Genomic DNA, 25921 nt, shown 5'->3' with positions numbered 1-25921 from the left:
TAGCCAATTTGTTAATCTAATTTTTAAAAATCCATACGGTAGTATTTCAAATAAATCTCAATCAAATAGGTGTCAGCAGGTGTGCATTTCTGACTGATGTGTTTAGTTTTTTGTGAAAAATAAATTAAATATGCATTACAAATATACTTATAGGGATCATTCACCCAAAATAAAAATCCTATCATAAATTACTCAGTCATTCCAAATCCAAAAGATTTACAGTATGTTCATCTTTAAAACACAAATGAAATGTTCCTCCATTGAAAGTCCATTCCACCAACACTTTGACACTTCAAAAAGTACATAAAGACAACAGAAAAATCATCTATATAAATTATGAAGTGTAATCCAAGTCTTCTGAAGATACATGATTGCTTTGTATGATAAACAGATTACTTTTATGATGCCTTTGTGAACTTTTTGAAGCATCAAAGTTCTGATAGAATGACCTTTCATCTGAATTCATAAAACAAATAATAATTTGTTTCGAAGATGAATGAATTCTTATATATTTGGAATGGCATAAGAGTCAATAATAGCTGACAGAATTTTCATTTTTCCGTGAACTGTCCTTCAATAATAATTTAAAGAAGCTAAAGTTCAATTAAATGTCTCGCCGTCCCCACCACATTAAAATGTATTAATTGATATAATTTTTTTATGATTCTGTATTATGTTATTATATTATAAGCCAGAACACTTTACACAGGGAAAATTGTTGTTGCTCCACTCCACCCACGTAGTCTGATGCGTTTAAGAGAAGTTTGAATTCCATAGAATTACCCAGAATGACTTGATGTATAATATTATCCCTTAACAATGGTGTACCAACACATTGAGTGCTTACAAGATGCAATTTACCCGAGGAGTACCATTAACGCTCATGAATGACAGGCACTGAAGTGCACCGTGCAATATGTGTGAAATACCTCCACATTTCCACAAGCAGACCACATGAACGCATGTCAGCATTACGTTACAGAACAATAGACTCACCGGCGGGAGGAGGTGGTGGTGAAGAAGCCACAGGTTTTTCTACAGACGGAGGAGGCTGTGGGATAGTTTCAGCAGCGGAAGCGACAGGAGCGACAAGTTCAGCTGGAGGGGAGGGGGTGGTTATTTCTACAGGTGGTGCAGAGATGGGTTCAGAAGTGGTTTTAGTGATAGGATGGGTAGGAATGGGGGGAGGAGGAGGTGTGAAAAGCTCAATAGCAGGAAGGGAGGCAACAGAATCAGCAAGGGAAGGAGAAGTGAAGGGTTCAGAAGACGGAGGAGGGGCAATTATTTCCACAGGAGGAGATGCTGTTATAAGCTCAGCTGTGGCAGCAGGTGGAGCAATGGACTCACCTGCAGGGGCTGATACAGCAGCCACTGATTCAGCTGGTGCTGTCGCTACAGGAGGAGGTGGGGGGAGAATGACTGGCTCTGCTAGTGGTGGAGGAGGTGCAGTAGTGGTCACTTGCTCAGGGAATTTGACTCGCTCTGGCAAGGAAGAAGGTGGAAGGGAAGTGACGGGGTCAGGTGGAGGAGATATTGGCACCAGTGCTGGCAGAGGATCAACCACGGGGGGAGAAGCAGGAGGGGTTCTGGTGGGAGGCTGTGGTGGGCCTGAGGGTTCCCTCATGCGGTCGATGACCTTCTCTGAGAGCTGAAGAACAGAAATGAAGAAAACAAATGATAGTCTTGTGAGCATAACAATATTCTCACTTTTTCTTCTGTAGGTTAGAAACAATGCAAAATAAATGATGAGAAATGTAAATTTGAAATGAGCATTCTGCTTGGCAGAGACTTAAGTAAAAGTATTTGGGTATTGGGGGATTTTTTAAGATGTAATGTCAAGTTTACCATAGAAATATAGGCCTCATTCCCGATCATTCATTCATTCATTCATTAATAAGACCCATTTAGTTGCTGGTTTTCAATCAGTGTGAAATTGTTTAAAAATAATTTTTTTTCGTAACATGTAATAAATTATTTTATATAATGAAATATTTTATTCATAATTTAATAAATTATTTTTATTTCATTTTTAGCAATTTTGTATTTTTTTTAGAACTGTAATAGCCTATATTAAAATAAATGTATTTAGTCACACAATTATTGTTTTCATCATGAACAATCACTGCTGTCACTTCTGAGTATTTCTGTATTTTTTTTTGTGTGTGTGTAACATTAAACGTATATACATGTACACTAGTGTTGTCACGGTACCAAAATTTCAGTATTCGGTACCGATACCAGTGAAAATCCACGGTTCTCGGTACCAATTTCGGTACCACATGCTAATTAAAAAACACAATTTTTAATAATAGTCAAACAAAAATAAAATGTACAAAAATCAATGCCATTCTTTATACTTATTTAAATTGTGTTTCAAGTTTTTCCGCAAGTAATAAAAGTATGAAAAACAGTAAACAGTAAAGTTTCACCTTTTAATTAATGAAATTTAAACACATTTAATTTTTTTGGTAAATAAAGGGTATATAAAGGTAAATAAAGCTTTACTATTAAAATATGGAAGAAATATTGTGTGATTATTTCTTTAAAAATACTTTTTTTTTTTCAACAGTAGTAAAAGTATCACATACATTCTACAAAATAATAGTATATTTCTGGCACAATGTCTTTAAGATAAACTTTTATTTTGACGGGTTGCCGTGAATACCTTTAAATTTCTGTGTGGCTATATGATATGACGCTGGTTTTACTCAAATGAAACGGTAAAATGCTTGTGAAGTGACTCTCAGAGCAGTTCTGTAGATGTTGTTTATGTATTTATGTCCTCATTGAGACGGCAGATGCTGAAATCACTGCGAGCGTCACGCGAGCTTCAGTGTGTGTAGTAAAAAAAAAACACGCGTCTCTGCCATTCATTCATTGACACAGAGACTCGCAGAACATGCGGGATTCATATTTGAATCGACTTTTGCAGCTTAATATAGATACTAGTCCATGTCGCGATTTGATTTAAGTGTAATGACCTACTTTTGATTAATTCATCCAAACTTTGACAAATTGCGTGACATTCCGTGCTAAACTGTAAATTCCGTTTTTATAACTGGATTCCGCGATTCCGTCCGCGTTTTCTGCATCGTGGAAATCATAGGGCCGTACGCTTCAAGAACCAGATTGACCGGGTACTCGGTACCACCGGTACTTAAAAAAACCTGGTACCGTGACGTTTTCATCTTTTTAGTACCGACTTGGTACCGAAGTACCGGGTCTTTTGACAACACTAATGTACACACAACACACACTAAATTATTTAATAAAATAATTAAACTATATTCAGATTCAACTATATTCATGTTTTCATGAACAACCATTGCTGTCACTTCTGAGTATTTCTGAATATTTTCTAAAACTTTTGTACAACACACACACACACACACACACACTAGTGTTGTCAAACGATTAATCGCATCCAATATAAAAGTTTTTGTTTATGTAATATCTGTGTGTACTGTGTATATTTATTATGTAATTGTAAATACACACACATACAGGATATATTTTGAAAATATTTGCATGTATATATTTTATATTTGTATAATTCATATTATATAGAAATATATTTAATATAGAAATATAACATTTTTCTTAAATATATACATGCATGTGTGCATTTAAATATACATAATAAATATACACAGTACACACACATATATATTATGTAAACAAAAACTTTTATTTTGGATGCGATTAATCGTTTGACAGCACTAATACACACACATACACACATAAAATAATTCTAATCTATATTCTTTTTTTATCTTGCTCTTACCAAGGCTGCATCTACTGTTAAATAAAAATTTTAAATGTATACATCTAAAGGTATGACTAAACATAAATAATAATTAATTCAGTGGAGTATATATGCCATGGCATATTATTACAGGTTATGCTTGAAATGCAATTTTATACAATAACAAGGGGTGTCCACAAAAGGGTCTTTTTGCCTGATAATGGTGACAGCTGTGTGAAGGGTGCCACTGTTTAACCTGCTTTATATGATAGTTATGGGGGGCGTGAACACAGTGCTGTCATGCTTGGCATTGTGATGCTTGAACTGTAACAGGTGTTTGCTAAAGTAATTCCTTTTAGGTAGGATGCTTATGAAATGCATAACCTTGTATTGCAGCTAAACTTGGTTATCCAGGTCAGCTGAAGTAAGTGTCCAGTCAGGGACATAATGTTTATCCAGTTAGGTAAGTTAAGACTATTAGAGGCCTTCATCACGATTCTGCGCATGCATTCAAATCACAGCAGGGGTGAATTAAAGTCATGCGTCAGTATGCGTGATGTGCATTTGACAGGTGGAGGAGAACAGACATGTGTCACTCACCCTTATGCCCTTCACTATCGTTATGTTCTCATTCTCATCCGACTCAAAAGACACACGGCGCGTGCTGTTGTTGGCTCCCATTCCTGGTCAAACAAGCCCGTTGGTGTTTAACCAGCTAGTTAATGTAAATTTGATCAGTAGTTATGAACTCGAACTCCAAAGAGTTGACAGCTCTCTAGTTGTTACGCGCAAGCACCAGGGCCGCACGCTCCCGTTTAGAAACACACAGAGCTTCCGCCATTAGCCCCTCCCCCCTGGCACAGGCGAAGAAAGACGATTCTCATTGGTTGAGCGCGAGTGCTTAGTGTCTCTATTGGACAACATAAATATAATAAAAATATGGTGTATTTTAAAGAATGTTCATTTGTTTATTTATTCATATTAAAAACACAATATACGAAATTAATGCCTATTTCAGAGCAGAATAATTTGATCAAATTTGCTGCTATTTTTCAATAGGTATGTGCTCTTATCAGGCTGAAGCTGAGTTGTAAGGTTTGTAATAAGGTTTCATTTTTCAATTCTAGTAAAGAAAAATAGAAAGAAAACATTCCTTATGATTTTTTTTAACGTTTGTTAAACCTCCTTAAAAACAAGCATTATCATATCAGCATATATAACTACATATATGTACATACAACACTTTACAAAAATATTTACTAAAACATAGAAGCAAATTCCAACATAAATTAAACTTCAGAGGGTTTAATCAATCCATTGAAACACACACACATAATTAGTCATATATATATATACAGTGGGGCAAAAAAAGTATTTAGTCAGCCACCAATTGTGCAAGTTCTCCCACTTAAAAAGATGAGAGAGGCCTGTAATTTTCATCATAGGTATACCTCAACTATGAGAGACAAAATGAGAAAAAAAAATCCAGAAAATCACATTGTAGGATTTTTAAAGAATTTATTTGCAAATTATGGTGGAAAATAAGTATTTGGTCAATAACAAAATTTCATCTCAATACTTTGTTATATACCCTTTGTTGGCAATGACAGAGGTCAAACGTTTTCTGTAAGTCTTCACAAGGTTTTCACACACTGTTGCTGGTATTTTGGCCCATTCCTCCATGCAGATCTCCTCTAGAGCAGTAATGTTTTGGGGCTGTCGCTGGGCAACACGGACTCCAAAGATTTTCGATGGGGTTGAGATCTGGAGACTGACATAACCACTCCAGGACCTTCAAATGCTTCTTACGAAGCCACTCCTTCGTTGCCCGGGCGGTGTGTTTGGGATCATTGTCATGCTGAAAGACCCAGCCACGTTTCATCTTCAATGCCCTTGCTGATGGAAGGAGGTTTTCACTCAAAATCTCACGATACATGGCCCCATTCATTCTTTCGTTTACACGGATCAGTCGTCCTGGTCCCTTTGCAGAAAAACAGCCCCAAAGCATGATGTTTCCACCCCCATGCTTCACAGTAGGTATGGTGTTCTTTGGATGCAACTCAGCATTCTTTCTCCTCCAAACACGACAAGTTGAGTTTTTACCAAAAAGTTCTATTTTGGTTTCATCTGACCATATGACATTCTCCCAATCCTCTTCTGGATCATCCAAATGCTCTCTAGCAAACTTCAGACGGGCGGACATGTACTGGCTTAAACAGGGGGACACGTCTGGCACTGCAGGATTTGAGGCCTTTGTTACTTTGGTCCCAGCTCTCTGCAGGTCATTCACTAGGTCCCCCGTGTGGTTCTGGGATTTTTGCTCACAGTTCTTGAGATCATTTTTACCCCACGGGGTGAGATCTTGTCTTCCCAGCCTGGTGCAGGTCTACAATTTTGTTTCTGGTGTCCTTTGACAGCTCTTTGGTCTTGGCCATGGTGGAGTTTGGAGTTGGACTGTTTGAGGTTGTGGACAGGTGTCTTTTATACTGATAACGAGTTCAAACAGATGCCATTAATACAGGTAACGAGTGGAGGACAGAGGAGCCTCTTAAAGAAGAAGTTACAGGTCTGTGAGAGACAGAAATCTTGCTTGTTTGTAGGTGACCAAATACTTATTTTACCGAGGAATTTACCAATTAATTCTTTAAAAATCCTACAATGTGATTTTCTGGATTTTTTTTTTCTCATTTTGTCTCTCATAGTTGAGGTATACCTATGATGAAAATTACAGGCCTCTCTCATCTTTTTAAGTGGGAGAACTTGCACAATTGGTGGCTGACTAAATACTTTTTTGTCAAGACTGTATATATATATATATATATATATATATACTGTATACGGTGTATGTATATGTATGTGTGTGTATATATATATATATATATATATATATATATAAAGCAATATATAAAAGCAAATTATAAACTAAATTAAACTTTAAGTTAGTTTAGAGAGTAGTTTAGATTAAGTAAATTAATTAAGTAATTTAGAGTTTTAAGGCATTCCCTTTTTTAGCTGCTTTGAGGTTGTTGTTTTTTTAAATCATTTTTAAATGCCAAAAATCTTTTAGAAATTATTTGTGTAAAACAGGTACATTCTGTCTTAGAAACACTTAACAGTATTATAACTGTAGAAAAGATGTTCCTGAAGTCCTCGTGTCAAATTGGAGCTCTGGGCATTTAGAGATGTGGGTCTTCTGTCCTTTAGTGGGTGGCTGTCTTTGTCTACATGCCCTCAGGTGTCATCATGACAACCTTTTATCCTGCACTAGGTGATGAGAAATAACCTCAGTCTTGTGTCATCAGCAAAGGACAGTAGATTGCTCAGAAATGATTGTCCTTAGAGGAAGCTGATAAGAACTTCTGGATCTGACTAGGCTCAGAGGAGCTAAAAGAAAAATAACCTCAGAGTCTCCGTGATTGTTTCCTTTTTTGAAGGGGCACAAAATTGGCCACTATGTTATCTCTGCTGTCCACGGACACATCAGTCAAAGAGGAGACTGCCAGATCGACCCTGTCCCACACAATCAATGCCCTTTCCTCTGTGGTTTGTTACAGCAGAGATCGTCAGGAGATAGAGGGGAGCAGGTCCAGAGCAATATATCCTAGAAACAGAAAGCAATTAACAACCTACAACTTTCGCTCTGTCTTTCTCCCTCCCTTCATGTCTGGTTTGTAAAAAAGAATCTTTCACATTCCTTTGAGTTGGATCTTTTGATTGAATCAGTTCACAAAACTGATTTGTTCAAGATTAAATGTACATTAAGCTACTTTTACTACATACTGTATTTCAGTTAAAAAAAAAAAACATTTTCAGTTAAAAGATGTAAATGAATTTTAGTATCGTCTAATATATATATAAAATTATATAAAATGAATAAATAAAAAAAGTAATGAGCTAAATTATGGCTGCGTAAAATGAAATGGGAGATATGGGACTGTTTGTTATTAAAAAAAAAGTGATAATAAACAGCTAAATTAAATAAATAACAGTGTTTTTGTATTTTATTGCAAGAAAGAACAAAACATCTACAAGCAAAATGACAGTTAACAGAATATTCTTAGAGGATTACATTTAATTTAACAAAAGAATGAGCTAAAGCATATTATATTATCTTATAAGGATTAAACAATAGAAAAATTTAGTATACAAAGTTATTTAAAGAATGCAAATATATACAGACTTCTTTCTTGAAAATTTGAAAAAATTGAAAAATTTAGGTAAATGAAGGTATATATTTTCAAATAACATTTATGGACGTACAAACGATTGTAGGTGCTTTTAGCAAAAAAAGAAAAGAATAAAAGACTACATTTCCCTACGATCCCTGTACGATCAGCTGATTTTTCTGATGGCGGCTTCCCATTGGCTGAAGTTTGTCACGAGGTGTTTGGGTGTAGTAGCGGAAAGATGGCAGCTGACACAGGCAGATACAGGAGCGCTGTCTCCAAAAGCAAAGACCCCTCCGGTTTACTTATATCTGTAATAAGGTGAGCACGATATTTATACAGTATCTGTTTCGGTCAGCTTGACCTTTCCTGCGTTAAATTTTTGCACCCGGATTTTCTAAGGAAAAGGACCAGAATGGATAACCGCTTAGCATGTTTGCTAACGATACATCCTGTTATTCTTTCATATTTTGTTATTATACACTTATGGGTTGTGTAACAACTACATCTTAAGAAACTTTACGTTGCATCAGCTGAAGTTTATAGTTTTCCGGGAGGTCTTTTGAATAACACAGAGTTTGCAGGCATACTTCAAAACGTGTTTAAATGGACAGTGTTTATGTTTTGATAGAACTGAGTTTCAAAACATAGGGAACTGTTAAACAGCACTGTTTGAACATCATAAATGCAGTCTGATTATTTGTCTTGGTTGTCACCACTTAAACAACACAATCACGACATGCAAGTGCTGTGGAAAATGTAGTTTATATATATATATATATATATATATATATATATATAGTGATGTTAACTGTATAAGTAATATATTGAATAATAATATATTTTCATAGATTCGTTACAGTCTGCACAATTATTTTTATTTTATTTTATTTTAAATTATTTTTGAGGCCATTGAGAAGGCAGGGAAGCTGGCATGATGACATGAAGTTCTTGTACATATATGCTTTTGTGATCTTGTGGAAGATGTGACTGTTTTGAGGAGGCTAATTTGGTGATGGTAGATGGCAGCCAGAACCCAGTATAGTGTGGTAAAATTACTGCCTAATTGAGGGTTATATTTACAGCACATATTCATGACTTTTGGTAAAGCCTGGGTGAGTTGTAATGAACTTTTTGCCCAAATATTACATTCACAGCATCAAACCTTGACTTAACATAGATTAAACCTATTTCTTCCATTGAGCACAGCTGAGCTGATAAGCTGTCAGAAATCCATCATTCTGCTTCACGGCTCTTTTGTTTCCTTTTTACCCATCGGCCGTTTCCATTATGATGTCCTACGGGCAATCGAGTGAGGTCAAAAAAGAGCGAGTCTATGGGCCGAAGTTATATCTACATGATCCGTGCTTCACTGCGAGCTTGAAGGGACTTTTCCCTACTGAATACTGGCTCTCAGACATTCTTTCTATATCTTTCTGAGCTCCAGAGACTGGAATGAATGTAATGAGCTCTTTTGGGAGATTGTGCTGCCTTCCTTTACTCTGATTTAAAGCCACAACGCTGTGGAAATGAGTCAGGACAGACTTTGAGAGTTGAGATGTGATGTCTGGCAGTCTGCGGTCTGGGACATTGTTGGATTGGCACCGGTCCCAGCGGGTCTCCTTGAGTGGGTGGGCAACTGGGTGTCTGATGATGGATTGTTGTGAAATTGTGTTGTGATGGCCAAAAATCCAACTACTTCTGTCTGAAAGTTTGCAACATAATGATGACAGGATGAGCTTAGATTGAGTGCAGCCTTGGCCCTGGAAGATTTAAGTGTACTGCAGTCAATCATGATTTTCCAGTGTCAGAAATAGCAAGAAAGCCAAAGCCTAGATGATAGAGAAATATTATGGGCCTTCAAACATGTTCTTTCCTTCAAAAAAAAAAACAAATAGTAGTAGTATCCTTGATTATTGAATTGCATGTTCAAGTTGTCTTGGTTATATAATTTTTATATAAAATAAAAAAATATTGTCCTTACTCAGTTGGGGTAAATAAAATATTAATATAAGTTTTATTTATTTATTTATTTATACATTAATTAATTAATTCCCAAAAATGAAATTAATTTAAAAATAACTAATTAACTAAATAAATACATGAATACATTTTTTATTCATTCATTCGTTCATCACATCATTTATTTAACCCGATGAACCAGGCAAAGTTGTGATGATGTAATAATATTCTGTTTATGAAATGATTATTATCATTAGCTGTAGTAGTATGTTTTTGTAACACGTATCGTTTGGTACAGTTTGATGTAGCATATGTTTACTATCTTTTGGTCAGGACATTGTCCAGCAGTGAGGATGTGCAGGACCGAGAGACGGAGAAGGGCCGTCTGGAGGAGGCCTATGAGAAGTGTGATCATGATCTGGATGAGTTGATCGTTCAGCACTACACAGAGCTCACCACAGCCATCCGAACCTACCAGAGCATCACAGAGAGAATCACCAGCTCTCGCAACAAGATCAAACAGGTGTGCACCACATTCGTCTACATTCAGCAACTCCCAAAGAAGTGTAAATATTACCAGGTTTCTAATTTGTGAACCTGGAGCACAAAACCAGTCATAAGTAGCATGGGTATATTTGTAGCAATAGCCAACAATACATTGTATGGGTCAAAATGATCAATTTTTCTTTTATGCCAAAAATCATTAGGATATTAAGTAAAGATCATGTTCCATGAAGATATTTTGTAAATTTCCTACCGTAAATATATAAAAACTTCATTTTTGATTAGTAATATGCATTGCTAAGAACTTCATTTGGACAACTTTAAAGGTGATTTTCTCAATATTTAGTTTTTTTTTGCACCCTAAGATTCAGATTTTCAAATAGTTGTATCTCGGTATAAATCTCAATTTCAAAAAATTGACACTTAAGATTGGTTTTGTTGTCCAGGGTCACATATAGGCTAAATTTTCTTTTTTTATGAAGAAAAGTTTTTATACTGTAATATATTTTTTAAATTAATGAAAAGTTCAAAAGACATAATTTAATTGAACTAGAAATTCTTCGTAACATTATAAATGTCTTTACTGTGACTTTTTAATTTAACGCATCCTTGCTGAAGTAAAGTATTGATTTCTTTTACAAGTATCTGTTTCTTCTTCACTGACCCGTGGAAAACCTTCAGGTTGCATTGTTAAAAACCCTGATTTAAGGCAGATTTACAATGACTTAGTACTTTATTTTAATAGCATAGTCACGTAGCTGCCAATCGCACAGCAATACATCTTCATGATGTCAGTCTGTTTGTTTATGGCTGATTGAAATAACTTCTTCTCTGCACAGGTTTTTTTTTTTTTCTGGTCAGCAGCTGGCGGAGATGAAATGCAACTGCTGCTTTTCTTTGTAGCCCACATAGTTCTGTGATAACCTACCAATACGTAAACATAGACAAGCTGCATACAGCCTGATATAATACTGGCTGTAATACCCAGGGAATGATTTATGAGAGATAATTAGAGGGAAAACAACATGCGGTAGCAGTTTGACGCAAAAAGGGAAATTAAAAACAAATCAACAGCTATTTTTTGCATTTTTGTGTATAAACGTCGCTCTCAGCCATGCGGTCTGATGGGTCGTCCCTCAGGCTTCTGTAATGATGGAGGTGTCAGGCTTCTCTCTCTCACACACACACTCAAACTTGCCGCAGAGAACATGGAGAATTGCATTTCTGTCTTCATGCTGCTGAAGTATTTGATGAGAAGTGCCCAGGGACCCCCAATCACCGTCTTTACTCATTATTATTTAAAGACACAGGTGACCGAGTTTGTTTATTGCACTCTTGAAAGATGTGTTTGAGTCAAGGACTCAAAAAAACGTTTCCCTGTGTGTCTCAATTTGCGTGTAAGTGGGGAAATGGAAGACAAACCCAACGCAGCCAATGAAACACAACAAGTGTTCATTAATTTTGCTGTTTGTTTATCCAGCTTTGGGATTTGTTCACGTTTGTGCGTGTTTTGTAAGCTCTTTTAAGAACATTAAAAATGAACTAATTACTACTTCCCCCACTCAAAACATGGTGAGCCATCATAAAAGAATCATTAGGAATCACTAGTAATTGTCTTCGATGTCTGAAATAATATCCTTGTAAATTAGCTGCTAAGCTCGGGTTTTAATCTACAGCAAAATGTTTGTTTATCATCATCTCCCCTGCTGCTGACACACTTGAAAATAATTATGCAAAGAAGAAAGCAGAGCTGTGAAGCTGATGCTTGTGTTATCAAGTGTGAACTTTCACCTTTTCCTGACATGGTGTGTGTGGGCTGCTCTCTGCACAGGTCAAGGAGAACCTGTTATCCTGTAAAATGCTTCTCCACTGTAAGCGAGATGAACTGAGGAAGCTGTGGATTGAAGGTGTCGAGCACAAGCATGTCCTCAGCTTGCTGGATGAGATTGAGAACATCAAACAGGTCCCTCAGAAGTTGGAGGCATCCATGGCCAGCAAGCACTACCTGCATGCCACAGATATGCTGGTGAGTGTGTGTTCGAATGTGTTGGTAGGGGAAATTTTTATTCATTCAATGGCAAGTACATGCTACCTGTTTTCCCCTTGATTGTGTAGCCTAGTGAACTAAACTGAGAGACCATTTTGAAGGCTCAGGAAACCTTTGCAGGTGTTTTGAGTTGATTAGCTGATTGGCATTTCACCATATTCTAATTTGTTGAGATAGTGAATTAGTGGGTTTTTGTTAAATGTGAGCCAAAATCATCACAATTAAAAGAACCAAAGACTTAAACTACTTCAGTCTGTGTGCATTGAATTGATTTAATACACGAGTTTCACAATTTGAGTTGAATTACTGAAATGAATGAACTTTTCCATGACATACTAATTTATTGAGATGCACCTGTATCTATATCTATCTATCTATCTATCTATCTATCTATATATATATATATATATATATATATATATATATATATATATATATATATATATATATATATATATATATATATATATATATATATATATATATATATATATACACACACATATATACACACACACACTGCCGCTCAAAAGTTTGGGATCAGTAAGATTTTTATGTTTTTTAAAGAAGTTTCTTTTGCTCATCAAGGCTGTTGATCAATTTGATCTAAAATACAGGGGAAAAAAAACTGTAATATTGTGAAATTATTGCAATTTAAAATAAGAGTTTTATATTACTCCAGTCTTCAGTGTCACATGATCCTTCAGAAATCATTCTAATATGCTGATTTATAATAACCGTTGTGCTGCTTCATTTATTTTAAAAATAAATTTTGTGTTACAATATGTAATGCTATTCAAAAGTTTGGGGTCAGTACATTTATTCTTTCTTTTTTTTAAAGAAATTAATACTTTTATTCTGGAGGGATGTGTTAAATGGATAAAAAGTCATAGTAAAGACTTATATTGTTAGAAAATATTTCTATTTTGAACAAATGCTGCTCTTTTTAACTTTGTATTCATCAAAGAATCAAAGAAAAAAGGATCACATGTTCCAAAAAACAATATGAAGCAGCACAATAGTTTCAACACTCATAATAAATCAGCATATTAGAATGATTTCTGAAGCATCATGTGACACTGAAGACTGGAGTAATGATGCTGAAAATGCAACGCTGCGTTACAGAAATAAATTCTATTTTAAAGTATATTAAAATAGGAAACCAATATTAGAAATTGCAATAAGATTTCACAATATTGCTGTTTTTTTCTGTATTTTTGATCAAATAAATACAGCCTTGATGAGCAGAAGAGACTCCCTTAAAAAAAACATTAAAAATCTCCCAAACTTTTGAGCGTCATATACTGCCACTCAAAAGTTTGGGAGATTTTAAATGTTTTTTTTTAAGGAGTCTCTTCTGCTCATCAAGGCTGTATTTATTCGATCATATAAATATATAATAAATAAATAAATAAATAAATATATATATATTTATTATTTATTATTTATTAAATATATATATTATATATATTTATTTATTTATTTATTTATCAGTAAATATATTAAGCAGCACAACTGTTTTCAACATTGGTTAGAATTAGAATTATAAAAAAAGTAAAAAACCTTACTGACCCAATACTATTGAACAGTAGTATAGAGACCAGTATGGTGGAGAGTGGCATGAAGTTATTTAGGAGTGTCACCTGCATGGTGTGTCAGGAGCATGTGCGCTAACATAAAAAGTGACTTATTCAGTTATGCAACTCTGGTCAGGAGATTCTTTCCCAGTGCATTAACCAAAGCTCATGGGCCTAAAAACATCAGCAAAGATAAGTTTTTTTTAAAGGATCTTTTTTATCAGGTATTTGATCACACTGTTTCTTTGGGTACACCCACATCTCCCTCTCAACAGGGGAAATCAGCTGTGGTCAGAGATGACAAGCTTCCTTCTTCCCGCTTTCTCAGGTCCCTCAGGTGTTCTTCCCTTCCTCAGAGAGGTTCCTCTCCTCCTGTGTGTGTGACTGTGTTAAATCTGATGAGGAGTATTGGGACTGCCAACAGAGATTACGCTGTACACGGTGTTTCAATTTGCAACTCTCGTGAAAACACTCTCCCTCACTTTTGTCTGTTAGTTACATGAACACACATGCACACATACACATTTGTAACTCTCGTACCTGTCAGTCTGGTTAACCTCCCTAGTGTCTGCTTTTCAGATGAGCTGTCATTCATTACCTCACATCTGTTGAATTGGTCCTTTCCTACTCTTCATTTTCCTTTTCTTCTTCTTCTTCTTCTTCGTCATCTTCATATTTATTTTCTTATCTTCTCTATTTTTTTTTCATTTTTGCTTTTCTTTCTCTTCCTTTCCTGTTATTTTCTGTCCTTTTCTGCCCTTTCCTACCCTTTCTGTTTCCTCTTTGTTTTTCTTTCCTTTACTGTTTTCTTGCTCTTCCCCTTTCCTTTCCTTTCCATTACCCTCACATTTATTTTTCTTTCCTCCTCTTCTTCTTCATTTTTCTTTCTCTTCTTTTTTCTTCTGAAGTTTTCTTTTCTTCTCTTTTTGTCTTTTTTACTCTTCTTCTTCATTTCCTTTTCTGTATTTTGCTGCCAATTCCTGTCCTTTACTTTTCCTTCCTCTCCATTTTCTTTTTTCCATCATCCTCTTCTTTTTTCCTTCTCTTAACCATTCCATTCCATCTCCATATTTCTTTCATCTCCTTTCCTCTTTCTATTCCTTTCATGTCCTTAACTGCTCCTCTTACTCTATGTTCTTTTCCTTTCTCTCATCCTTGCTCCTTTCCTCTTCCTCTCATGTCCTTATCTGTTCTTCTTCCCTTTCGTTTCCTTGTCCTCTTCTTGTTTTTAACAATTCTTCTTTCTCTCATTCTCTATTGCTGTTCTTTTCTGTTGTCTCAGTTGCAAATTGAAGTGTCTTCTCAACTAAACCAGGTTTGGCAGTAAGACCTGTAAACAGGCACACTTACACACGCTCAGCTGATCCTGCTGGTATACACTGTGGCTCATGCAACCCTCATTTGCATGAACAACTCCTTGACTTGTGTGACCCCTCCTCTGTCTGTCAAAAGCGATGCACAAAGTGTGCAGTGATGGTCCTCCAGAGCACTATCAACAGGCCATTAGCTTCCCTCTAATAAAGTACATTCATTCAGAGCCATTTTGATTTATTCACTAAATATAAACAAGCAGTAGCCACTACAGGGTAGTTCAGTGCTGAGGGAGAGAAGAGGTAAAAGCAAAGAGAAGTAAAGACTAGAAATACAAGTTAATGCAATAAAAAAAGAGCGAGAGAGAGTGTGTGAGAGATTAGAAGAAGGGAAAGGTTGCATAGAAGATCAAGGCTCTGGGACATGTGAGCCAGGTCAGGTGAATGAAATGAGGAAATTGAACTTATCAACCACACAACTGCTTCAGATTCAGTTTGCAAATGCGGCAGCATGGCAAGTAGCTGCTGATACGGTGCAGATCCAGGACAGCATTAAAGCTAAGCCTGAGGGGACTACCTGGACTCGTTCTCCATGTTAAGTTGCATTTGTTCTTCATTTTACTGCTTTAAAATTTCCTTGCACGCATGTATGAGTAGGAGATGAAAAACAGATACACAAAACAGGGCAAAAAAAACAGATGGTTTTTAAAATTACGTTCCGTATCCACAGCCTACAACATTATTTTTTAATGTATAACGTATATATTTATGTATGTATGTATTTTTGTTTATTAGGGATTTATTTTATATTATTTATTAGAGATTTATTGATTGGTTAATGTTATTAGGGGTTTTATTTATTAGGGATTTAATTTTTGAAAGATTTATTCATTAATTCTTAGGAATTTTATTCATTATTAGGAATTTATTCATTTAATGTTATTTAGAGATTTTGGAACAACAACCACAAAAAAAGTTGTAGATCTCTGTGTGCAAAAGAAAGAGCAAGCTCATATATTCATTTGGTTTTCTGCGTTTTTGCATCATTTTCTCACTTTGTGTTCACTGATAAGCTCCGTCTCACGCCTCATTCAACCAGCAGCCGCATACTTCATTATGCTCTCTGCAGGAGAGCCACACACACTCAGCAGAGTGAATATTCAGTGCCACTGCGGTCCACCACTCTGCATTCTCCCTCTTTTAATACCTTGATTGGACGAGAGTTGTTATTGTGCTTTATCGCTGTGGTTTTTGATGGGCGGGTGGGACATGTGCTATTATGTGATCCTGGAGCGCAGCTAATCTAGGAGGTTTAACAATAATGAATATGCCTGGAACACTTCACTTATTCAGCTACTAGCATGAACAAGCTACATTGGGATTTGAGTTTCGAACCAATATACTGTGGCCTTAATAAATATTCAGATACTTCACCACATTTATAAATGTATGTAGTCACAGCATAAGACTTATGTAAAATTATTGAATTGTATTTTATTGTACTCAATGCAATGGAATGCACTTTTAAATGTGGCTCAAGTCTCCAAATATTTTTGGAGTCACTAAATTTGACATTCAACTCTATCCCGTTATTTAACATTTTTGCACGTAGACATGAAGGCAGATGGTAACTTCAAGTGTGATGTTGTGTTGGCAGGTCTCGGCGGTGGATTCTCTTGAAGGACCCTTGCTACAGGTGGAGGGTCTTGGCGACTTGCGTCTGGAGCTTCACAGCAAGAAGCTCAACATGCACCTGGTGCTAATCGATGAACTCCATCGACATCTCTACATCAAGTCCACCAGCCGTGTGGGTCACCGAGGAAAAGACAAGGACAAGGGCCGGTGAGTTACTACAACATCCTTTAGATAAAAGTGTATTCATTTGTTCCTTATTTCTTGATTCAGATCAAAGATATGTGGACTTAGTATTAGAATCCAAAGTAGGCCAACAATATTACAAAAAATGGTGAATAATAAAAATAAAAAATCTTTCTCAAAACATTTTATTCAGGTTATGGCAGCAAACTGAAAGCAATTACCTTCAGAGCGGCAAAGTCATTTCTCAGCTTTGGATTAATTTACCTTCGCAGGTCGCTGGTGGCAGGGCACACAGCTCATCTAATTAGTGTGTGTGTACTTTTTAAAAAGAGAGACGTGCTTTCTTAAACCAAACATCCCATGAGTCATTGCTGTCTGATCATTAATAAGGGTGTGGAATATGCCAGACAGAATAACTGATCAGACTAATTAAGAATGCAGGCCTGAATATGGGCCAGAGCTGCTGTAAACCCTAGCTAGTTTGACATTCTGAATAAACTTTAATTAGTCAAAGGAGCGACACGTAGAAAATGTGTTACGCATCTTTGTCTGTTTCTGGATCTCTGCATGGTTCTGCTTCCCATAATTAATAACGGGGGTGATTTACGCTATCTTGAAGGGAAATCACAATATTAATTCTTTATTGAGGGCTTTGTTCACCAGGGTCTTAAATCATTAGCTTGTTGGTAAACAAAGCCTCTCTGGCCCTGTTGCCACCTTCTCACCAGAGTCGTGTAATTAGCTGATTTGCGACTGTTCTCTTCCTGTCCCTGCGTACGGGGCCTGGCAGCCATGGCTCTGATGCCAGCATTCAGCGCAAAGAGAGATAAGTCATTCGCACCCTCGCAGATGAGCACGAGAGGAATGATAATAGGTTTTTGCTTTTCTCGATGGCGACACGGCCGCCCACGCGTGCACTGTCGCCGGGGGATTGCTGACCCCCTCCGTCAGTGTGGCGCGTGAACCGCCGCTGCTGCCTCTGCAATGCTAATTCTCGTAGATTAGACAAGGCGCAGCGGTGTAGCGCATTAAGCTAATGCAGGTTGGTGACCCCGCAGGGCTGAAGTGTGGAGTTGTTTGTAATAGTGTTTTTGATCTCGGAATTGTGCGTGCGTGTTTGTCGCTCTTCCGCTGCTCTGTTTACGGCCATGTAATTATAGCGCGACGCTTTCATGAGGAGAAGTGATTTATTAGTCAGGGTCATGACGCGACTGCAATTTTCTGGCAGGATTTTGATTCATTTCCTCTCTCTCGTGTGGTTTCGTAATCCGCCTTGTTTGATTCTTCGTGTTCTGGCCGCTTTAATGGCAATGGTTTTGCGGAACGTTCTCTGTTATTTTCATAAAACATTCATGGTTGCTCTTTTTATGAATGTTTAAACAATAGCTGCTGTCACTATAATAATTGTTGCTATTGTGAAGAAGGTAGTAACAGTAACTCTGTTGTTTTTTGTTTTTTCAGGTCTGCTTCAAAGGATACATCTGTTTTGGATGTCGGTTTGTCCACTCCACGCAAGCTAACAGAACCTTCACAGTTCAGCACCCCTGGAACATCCAGCAGTAAGAATCATTATTAATGAAACAATAGAAATGACTAGACACTAAAACAAACCTTATGTGTGAAGAAGGATGGATAACTTAGTGCTGCACCAAAAAGAACACCAAAATTCTGGAAGCACTGGACCGAAAAATAAAAATATATGTTAAAAAAGTATTTATTCATTTACTGTCAAGATATTCAATTAATCATAAGAGATTAAATATAATTGAATTTAATATAAAAAATACTAAATATTTATAAACATAAATGATTATATTTAGAACTTTAAATATAATTTAAACAATATCTATCTATCTATCTATCTATCTATCTATCTATCTATCTATCTATCTGTCTGTCTGTCTGTCTGTCTGTCTAATTTTATTTTATGTAAATATAATATAAACAGACATTTACACACTTTAGTACACACACACACTTATATAGATAAGTTATATAGATACATTGCAGTTTATGTTAATATTTTTTGCCGTTTTTCTCTTTTGGACAAAAACCTTTTTTTTTTATATATAAATGCAAAATATTCTTTATAAATATAAAAAACAATTGTATTTATTAATGTATATATAATTTGAATGTTAAATATTTTATTTTATTATTATTTAATTTAATTTAAATATAGTTTTACATATACATTTGCAAATATAATAAATTTACAGTGGAATATATTGGTAACACTTTAGTATAGGGACCAAATCTCACTATTAACTAGTTGCTTATTAGCATGCCTATTATTAATATATTGGCTGTTTATTAGTACTTATAAAGCACATATTCTGCATGACCATATTCTACATCCCTAATCCTACCCAGTACCTAAAGTTAACAACTACCTTACTAACTATTAATAAGCAGCAAATTAGGAGTTTATTGAGGCAAAAGTCGTAGTTAATGGATTGTTAATAGTGAGTATTGGACCTTAAAGGGTTAGTTCACCCAAAAATAAAATAAAAAAATAGTTCACGGTAAAATAGTACATGTGACATCAGGGGTTCAACCGTATTTTTACGAAGCTACGAGAATACTTTTTGTGCGCAAAGAAAACAATAATAACACAATTTATTCAGCAATTTTTCTCCCTGAGTTACCGTCTTCTGCTATTTTGGAGAGTACCTCAGAATTGTAATCAACGTAATGAGTGTTGTTTACCTTCAGCATGCGTGCTGTCTACTGAACGTAAACAACGCTGATTATGTTCAGCAAAAGCGCTCGCATGCTGAACGAAGGTCTTATGGCTTTGGAATGACATGAGGGTGAGTAATTAATGACAGAATTTTCAGTTTTGGGTGAACTATCCCTTTAAAATAAAGCATGACTGATATATTTAATGTACACAGTTACAGCTTCTGCTTATATTTTTAGATATGATTTTCTGCCTATTTTCTTTGAACAACTTTATTTGCCATAAAAAGTTTTCATTGGTTGAATTTTTGATGTATTCAAAACATAAAGACAAAATAAAAACCAAAGGGAAGATAAAGTGAGCATTAGCCAGCGAAAGAGAGAAATAGAGTGCTACTTTTTTTGCGGAGAGAGAAAGAGAGTGAGTGAATTAGAGCTTGATTTAGTGGCTCATAATTTGAATGATAGATTTCTCTCTGCTGTACCGAATGGAACAGCGGGTGTCCAGGCTGTTGTAAAGCGAGGGGTGATTTTGTAGTTCCTGGTGCTCCATATTGCCTGCCAGTGTTCAAAGTGCTAATTAAATCATTAGGACACATCTGACCAGTGTCACTGTGTTTATTAATATAGCACTTGGGGCTGCCACAGACAAGAAAAGACTTGCAACTGTTGCTTTCTGTGTTACTGATATCATTTGCATGAACACACGCTCCTATTATACGTGCATTAAGACTGTTGTAATATACACACAACACTCTGACATAACAATTTTCACTTGTACAATTACAGTGACTCGCATTTTCACTTGCACGCATCTCTAAAAAAGACGTGTGTCCGCACACGCGTCCGCACACGCACATGCACACACACACACACGCACACAAGAACATGCACTCTCAGGTTTCATGATCTCAGTACATCATGTTTCAGTAAGCATATTAACCGGTGCAGATGAGATACTCTCTCACGTTATTAATCATGCAGCGCTGTCAGCACAGCGGGGGTGCGGGCCTTGTTATCCGTGCTCTCCTGTGTGGGGCCGACTCCACTGCGCTCCGAGACTCTTATCAGACCCGCCAACCCACCCACAGCTGTCTGTTTCTCCCACACTGTCTCTGTGAGACATGCTGTCAGTTGTCACTACAACTATAGACAACCCTGTCTGTCTGTCTGTCTGTCTGTGTGTCTGTATGTCTATCCGTCTCCTGTCTGTCTGTCCTTCCATCTGTCTATCTGTCTCTTTGTTTGCCTGTCTGTCCATCCAACTGTATGTCTGTCTGTCCATCCATCTGTCTGTCTGTCTATTTATCCAACTATCCTATCTGTCTATTCATCTGTCTGTGCATCCTTCAATCCATCATCCATCCATCCATGGGATATATTTGTCTTTCTGTCCATCTTTCCATCCATCCAACTGTCTATCTATCCATCTATCTATCTGTTTGTCCATCTATCCAGCTATCTATCCTATCTGTCCATCCATCCATCCGTCCATTCATGGATAGATAGGATCTATCTATCTGTCTATCTGTCTGTCTGTCTGTCACTTTAGATGATATTCACACTGACTACAGAGTAATTGTTGTGCGGGCTGCAGTTTTCTTCACATTACATGAAATGCTCGCAATTATTGCTGTCGCAGTGCTTTGTGTGATAAGGTGACGCCATCAGACAACATTTCCCCTGCTGTGGAAGATGCTTCCCTTTTGTCGCCTATTTTGTCTAATGGCCTTTTGCACATCATTTGTTGGTGGTAATTGTAGTAATTATTTAGCAAGCTACAGTTGGGGGGGGGGGGTGGTAAAGAAGAAAAACCTGAGCACATTAACTTGCCGTAAACATTAAGACCATTTTAAACAGTCATTGAATTTGAGGGTATTAGCAGACAGAAAAAGAAGCACTTCACTGTACGATCGCTCTATTGAGCAGGTGAATATGGAGAGGTGTGTTATGCAGATTTATTTAAGGATTGTGCTGATGTCATGACGAGAAAGAAGGAAATAATTATGAAATTATGAAAATGGGGCCCTGAAACATTGTGAAAAATTACTTTAAATGTATTTAAATTCCAAGCATTGTTGGTTCAAGTGAACCTACTGTATATTTTCTACAATTGAATTATCAGTTGAATTATCACTTATTGTTGCTTTACATTAATATCACTAACATTTTTACCTGTAAAAGCTCTCTGAGGAAAAGTCATTATAAATTAATAACATTAACATCATAAATCTTAACAGATTGTTAGTACATATTCATATTTATTCATATATTCAAATTGAATGTATATTAGTGACCTGATTAATAGCTATGTAATATTTAATGATTTAACAATTAGCAAACCATATCATAAAGTTTTACTACCATCTGTTTGCTGTCAAAGTTGCACGTTTATTAATTTACAGTAGCTGTTCCATAAACTGTTCATGCTGCTGTAATTAGATATTGTTGTAGTGTTTTTGAAGGAGTGTATGTGTGTTTGTGCAGTTCGTGAGCTGCAAGAGATGAAGGAGGACTTGGATGTAGACCCAGAGGAGAACAGTGCAGAGTTCATGGGGATCCTGATCAAAGCTCTGGCCAAACTCAAGAAGATCCCGGAAACAATTAAAGCCATCATGGAGCGACTGGAGCCTGAGCTCAAGCAGATCCTCAAGAGATCCACCACTCAGATCGCTGACCACGCCTACCAGAGAGGAGAGAACCTGGCACAGGACAACCAGCCCAGGTAAAAGCAAATGGAAAGATGGAGCTAGTAGCGTCAATTAAAATGTGCAGTCTGCAGGGAATATTAATAATCAAAGTCATACGCCATACTATTGTTTCTTAGTTTATTGATTGATTTATTGATGTACAGAATACTATATGATAATTAAGATAAGTAGACAAGCACAAAAAAGCACATTTTTTATTTTATTATAATTTTTTTTATTATTATTAAAAAGTTTATTTTTGTTCAAAACCCCATTCACTGCCATTTATAAAGTTTGGAAGAGCCAGGACATTTTTTAATATAACTCTGATTGTATTCGTCTGAAAGAGTAAAGTCATATACACCTAGGATGGCTTGAGGGTAAGGGTGTAATGGTACACAAATACGACGGTTCGGAACGTACCTCGGTTTTAACGTCATGGTTCGGTATGATTTCGGTACAGCAGGGGGAAAAACTAAACTTTTTTTTTTTTTTTTAAATAAACAGTGGTTTACTGAACAAGTTGCTCTTCCTTTAAATGCATTCAGTTATAGTTTAAATTTTCTTAGTGATAAAAATCTACCTTAGCTTATGCTGAAGACTATAGGGAGCCCTTTTACATTATAAGGTTACAATTAGGCATAACAACTTTACCCAAACTTAAATTTAATTACTATTTATCGTTAAATAGATGATCAACACTCAACTTTAAAAAAATAAAAATAAATTGTTTGCAAACATGTAAATTGCATGTAATGCAGTTTTTAAATTAACTTATAAATAAAATTTCTAGGATATTTGTTAAGATATATTCAATTACACACTGGCTGTCATAGCATGTTTCATAACAGATTAATTGAAACATACAGGTGTATCTCAGTAAATTAGAATGTCGTGGAAAAGTTCATTTATTTCAGTAATTCAACTCAAATTGTGAAATTAATAAAATTGTATTGTGTTTTAAATCAATTCAATGCACACAGACTGAAGTAGTTTAAGTCTTTGCTTCTTTTAATTGTGGTGATTTTGGCACACATTTAACAAAAACCCACCAATTCAATATCTCAACAAATTAGAATACTTCATAAGACCAATAAAAAAAAACATTTTTAGTGAATTGTTGGCCTTCTGGAAAGTATGTTAATTTACTGTATATGTACTCAATACTTGGTAGGGGCTCCTTTTGCTTTAATTACTGCCTCAATTCAGCGTGGCAGGGAGGTGATCAGTCTGTGGCACTGCTGAGGTGGTATGGAAGCCCAGGTTTCTTTGACAGTGGCCTTCAGCTCATCTGCATTTTTTGGTCTCTTGTTTCTCATTTTCCTCTTGACAATACCCCATAGATTCTCTATGGAGTTCAGGTCTGGTGAGTTTGCTGGCCAGTCAAGCACACCAACACCATGGTCATTTAACCAACGTTTGGTGCTTTTGGCAGTGTGGGCAGGTGCCAAATCCTGCTGGAAAATGAAACCGGCATCTTTAAAAAGCTGGTCAGCAGAAGGAAGCATGAAGTGCTCCAACATTTCTTGGTAAACGGGTGCAGTGACTTTGGTTTTCAAAAAACACAATGGACCAACACCAGCAGATGACATTGCACCCCAAATCATCACAGACTGTGGAAACTTAACACTGGACTTCAAGCAACTTGGGCTATGAGCTTCTCCACCCTTCCTCCAGACTCTAGGACCTTGGTTTCCAAATGAAATACAAAACTTGCTCTCATCTGAAAAGAGGACTTTGGACCACTGGGCAACAGTCCAGTTCTTCTCCTTAGCCCAGGTAAGACGCCTCTGACGTTGTCTGTGGTTCAGGAGTGGCTTAACAAGAGGAATACGACAACTGTAACCAAATTCCTTGACACGTCTGTGTGTGGTGGCTCTTGATGCCTTGACCCCAACCTCAGTCCATTCCTTGTGAAGTTCACCCAAATTCTTGAATCAATTTTGCTTGACAATCCTCATAAGGCTGCGGTTCTCTCGGTTGGTTGTGCATCTTTTCTTCCACACTTTTCCTTCCACTCAACTTTCTGTTAACATGCTTGGATACAGCACTCTGTGAACAGCCAGCTTCTTTGGCAATGAATGTTTGTGGCTTACCCTCCTTGTGAAGGGTGTCAATGATTGTCTTCTGGACAACTGTCAGATCAGCAGTCTTCCCCATGATTGTGTAGCCTAGTGAACCAAACTGAGAGACCATTTTGAAGGCTCAGGAAACCTTTGCAGGTGTATTGAGTTGATTAGCTGATTGGCATGTCACCATATTCTAATTTGTTGAGATAGTGAATTAGTGGGTTTTTGTTAAATGTGAGCCAAAATCATCACAATTAAAAGAACCAAAGACTTAAACTACTTCAGTCTGTGTGCATTGAATTTATTTAATACATGAGTTTCACAATTTGAGTTGAATTACTGAAATAAATGAACTTTTCCATGACATACTAATTTATTGAGATTAAATAATTAAGATGAAATAATTAAGACTAACAGGTTTAGTAAAATATAATGAGTATATGGTGTAATATTTTGCGAAATGCTCCTCTCTAGAGCTGTGGACACTGATGACTTGCTGAGGTAAATGAAATGCTACGTGACATTTTATTTCCACGCTGTTTTGTTGATGTCTTTCCGTGATTGAAAACACTGATTGAGCAATTACATGAGACATGAGATGTTCAGTCATGTTTATTTGCGTTAAAACTAGTAGTACTACAGAAGAAGGAATGATCGCGTTCACTCGTGCTCCACTCTGCACAAGTATGTGGCGCGTCACGGGAACCGGAGCTGATCACGGTTGCTCTAGTAATGCTTGTGTTGGGTTTATACCAGCACGTTTCTGAACCGTCCCAGAAGCGGCTCACCAAGTGGCATTTATACAGCGATCTGTCATGCCACATCAAGGACTGTCAAAACGCCATTTATTATTTGAATTTCCTGAAAAAAACAAAAACAAAACCGTATTCGTTTGGTACCCATGCGTACCGAAAGACCTTTGTGAATCTTATTGCATATTTTCAAATCTCATATGATCAAATCTTTATGAAAAATACCACCACATAAATATGCACAGCCATACTCAATAGTTTCTCAATGGCTGATTGCTTGAAGCATCCATAGCTTTTACTTAAGACATTTGCAATTCTTTTAACGTGATATATTTCCTAATGCAACTACATAACATAAGGCAGGACTGGATTTCATCAGTTGGCTCTTGATTAATTATTATTATTATTATTATTATTATGACCAGTTGGCTCTTGAAGATTATTAAAACAAATTTATTTGCATTAACATGCACTAACAAATCATGCAGAGGGAGAGAATCATTTAGAAGTAAATGGGGTCAGATTTGATTTCATGTTGTCTTTTAAATGATGTAGGAAATAAAAACTGCCAATGACAGTCACTTCAGATGTAGTTCTCC

At 36.4% G+C, this 25921-nt stretch overlaps 2 protein-coding genes across 8 annotated transcripts in view; one reads left to right on the top strand and one right to left on the bottom strand.

Annotated features, from left to right (window-relative positions):
• Positions 1-4597, bottom strand: part of chchd3a (coiled-coil-helix-coiled-coil-helix domain containing 3a) — an 81650-nt gene extending 77053 nt beyond the window's left edge. For 3 of the 6 annotated variants that reach the window (XR_009270800.1, XM_058773594.1, XM_058773595.1), the window contains exons 1-3: positions 4346-4597; positions 1348-1648; positions 997-1122 (exon numbers count right to left, since the gene is read on the bottom strand). Coding sequence is in view for 5 of the 6 variants with exons in the window: in XM_058773594.1 (XP_058629577.1) it covers positions 997-1122; positions 1348-1648; positions 4346-4426 (508 nt within the window). In the remaining variant the exon portion in view is untranslated. The remainder of the gene's footprint in view (positions 1-996; positions 1123-1347; positions 1649-4345) is intronic. The other 3 variants (XM_058773598.1, XM_058773599.1, XM_058773597.1) reach the window with 2 other exon arrangements.
• A 3503-nt stretch (positions 4598-8100) lies between these two features.
• The window catches only part of exoc4 (exocyst complex component 4), a 140999-nt gene continuing 123178 nt past the window's right edge, over positions 8101-25921 (top strand). For both annotated transcript variants that reach the window (XM_058772580.1, XM_058772581.1), the window contains exons 1-6: positions 8101-8232; positions 10207-10396; positions 12209-12403; positions 16969-17153; positions 18591-18688; positions 22299-22536. In XM_058772580.1, coding sequence (XP_058628563.1) covers positions 8153-8232; positions 10207-10396; positions 12209-12403; positions 16969-17153; positions 18591-18688; positions 22299-22536 — 986 coding nt within the window. In that variant the 5' untranslated portion in view covers positions 8101-8152. The remainder of the gene's footprint in view (positions 8233-10206; positions 10397-12208; positions 12404-16968; positions 17154-18590; positions 18689-22298; positions 22537-25921) is intronic.

The sequence above is a fragment of the Onychostoma macrolepis genome, chromosome 04, assembly GCF_012432095.1.
Source record: "Onychostoma macrolepis isolate SWU-2019 chromosome 04, ASM1243209v1, whole genome shotgun sequence".
In the NCBI taxonomy this organism is placed as follows: domain Eukaryota; kingdom Metazoa; phylum Chordata; class Actinopteri; order Cypriniformes; family Cyprinidae; genus Onychostoma; species Onychostoma macrolepis.
This window is presented reverse-complemented; position numbering and strand designations above follow the sequence as displayed.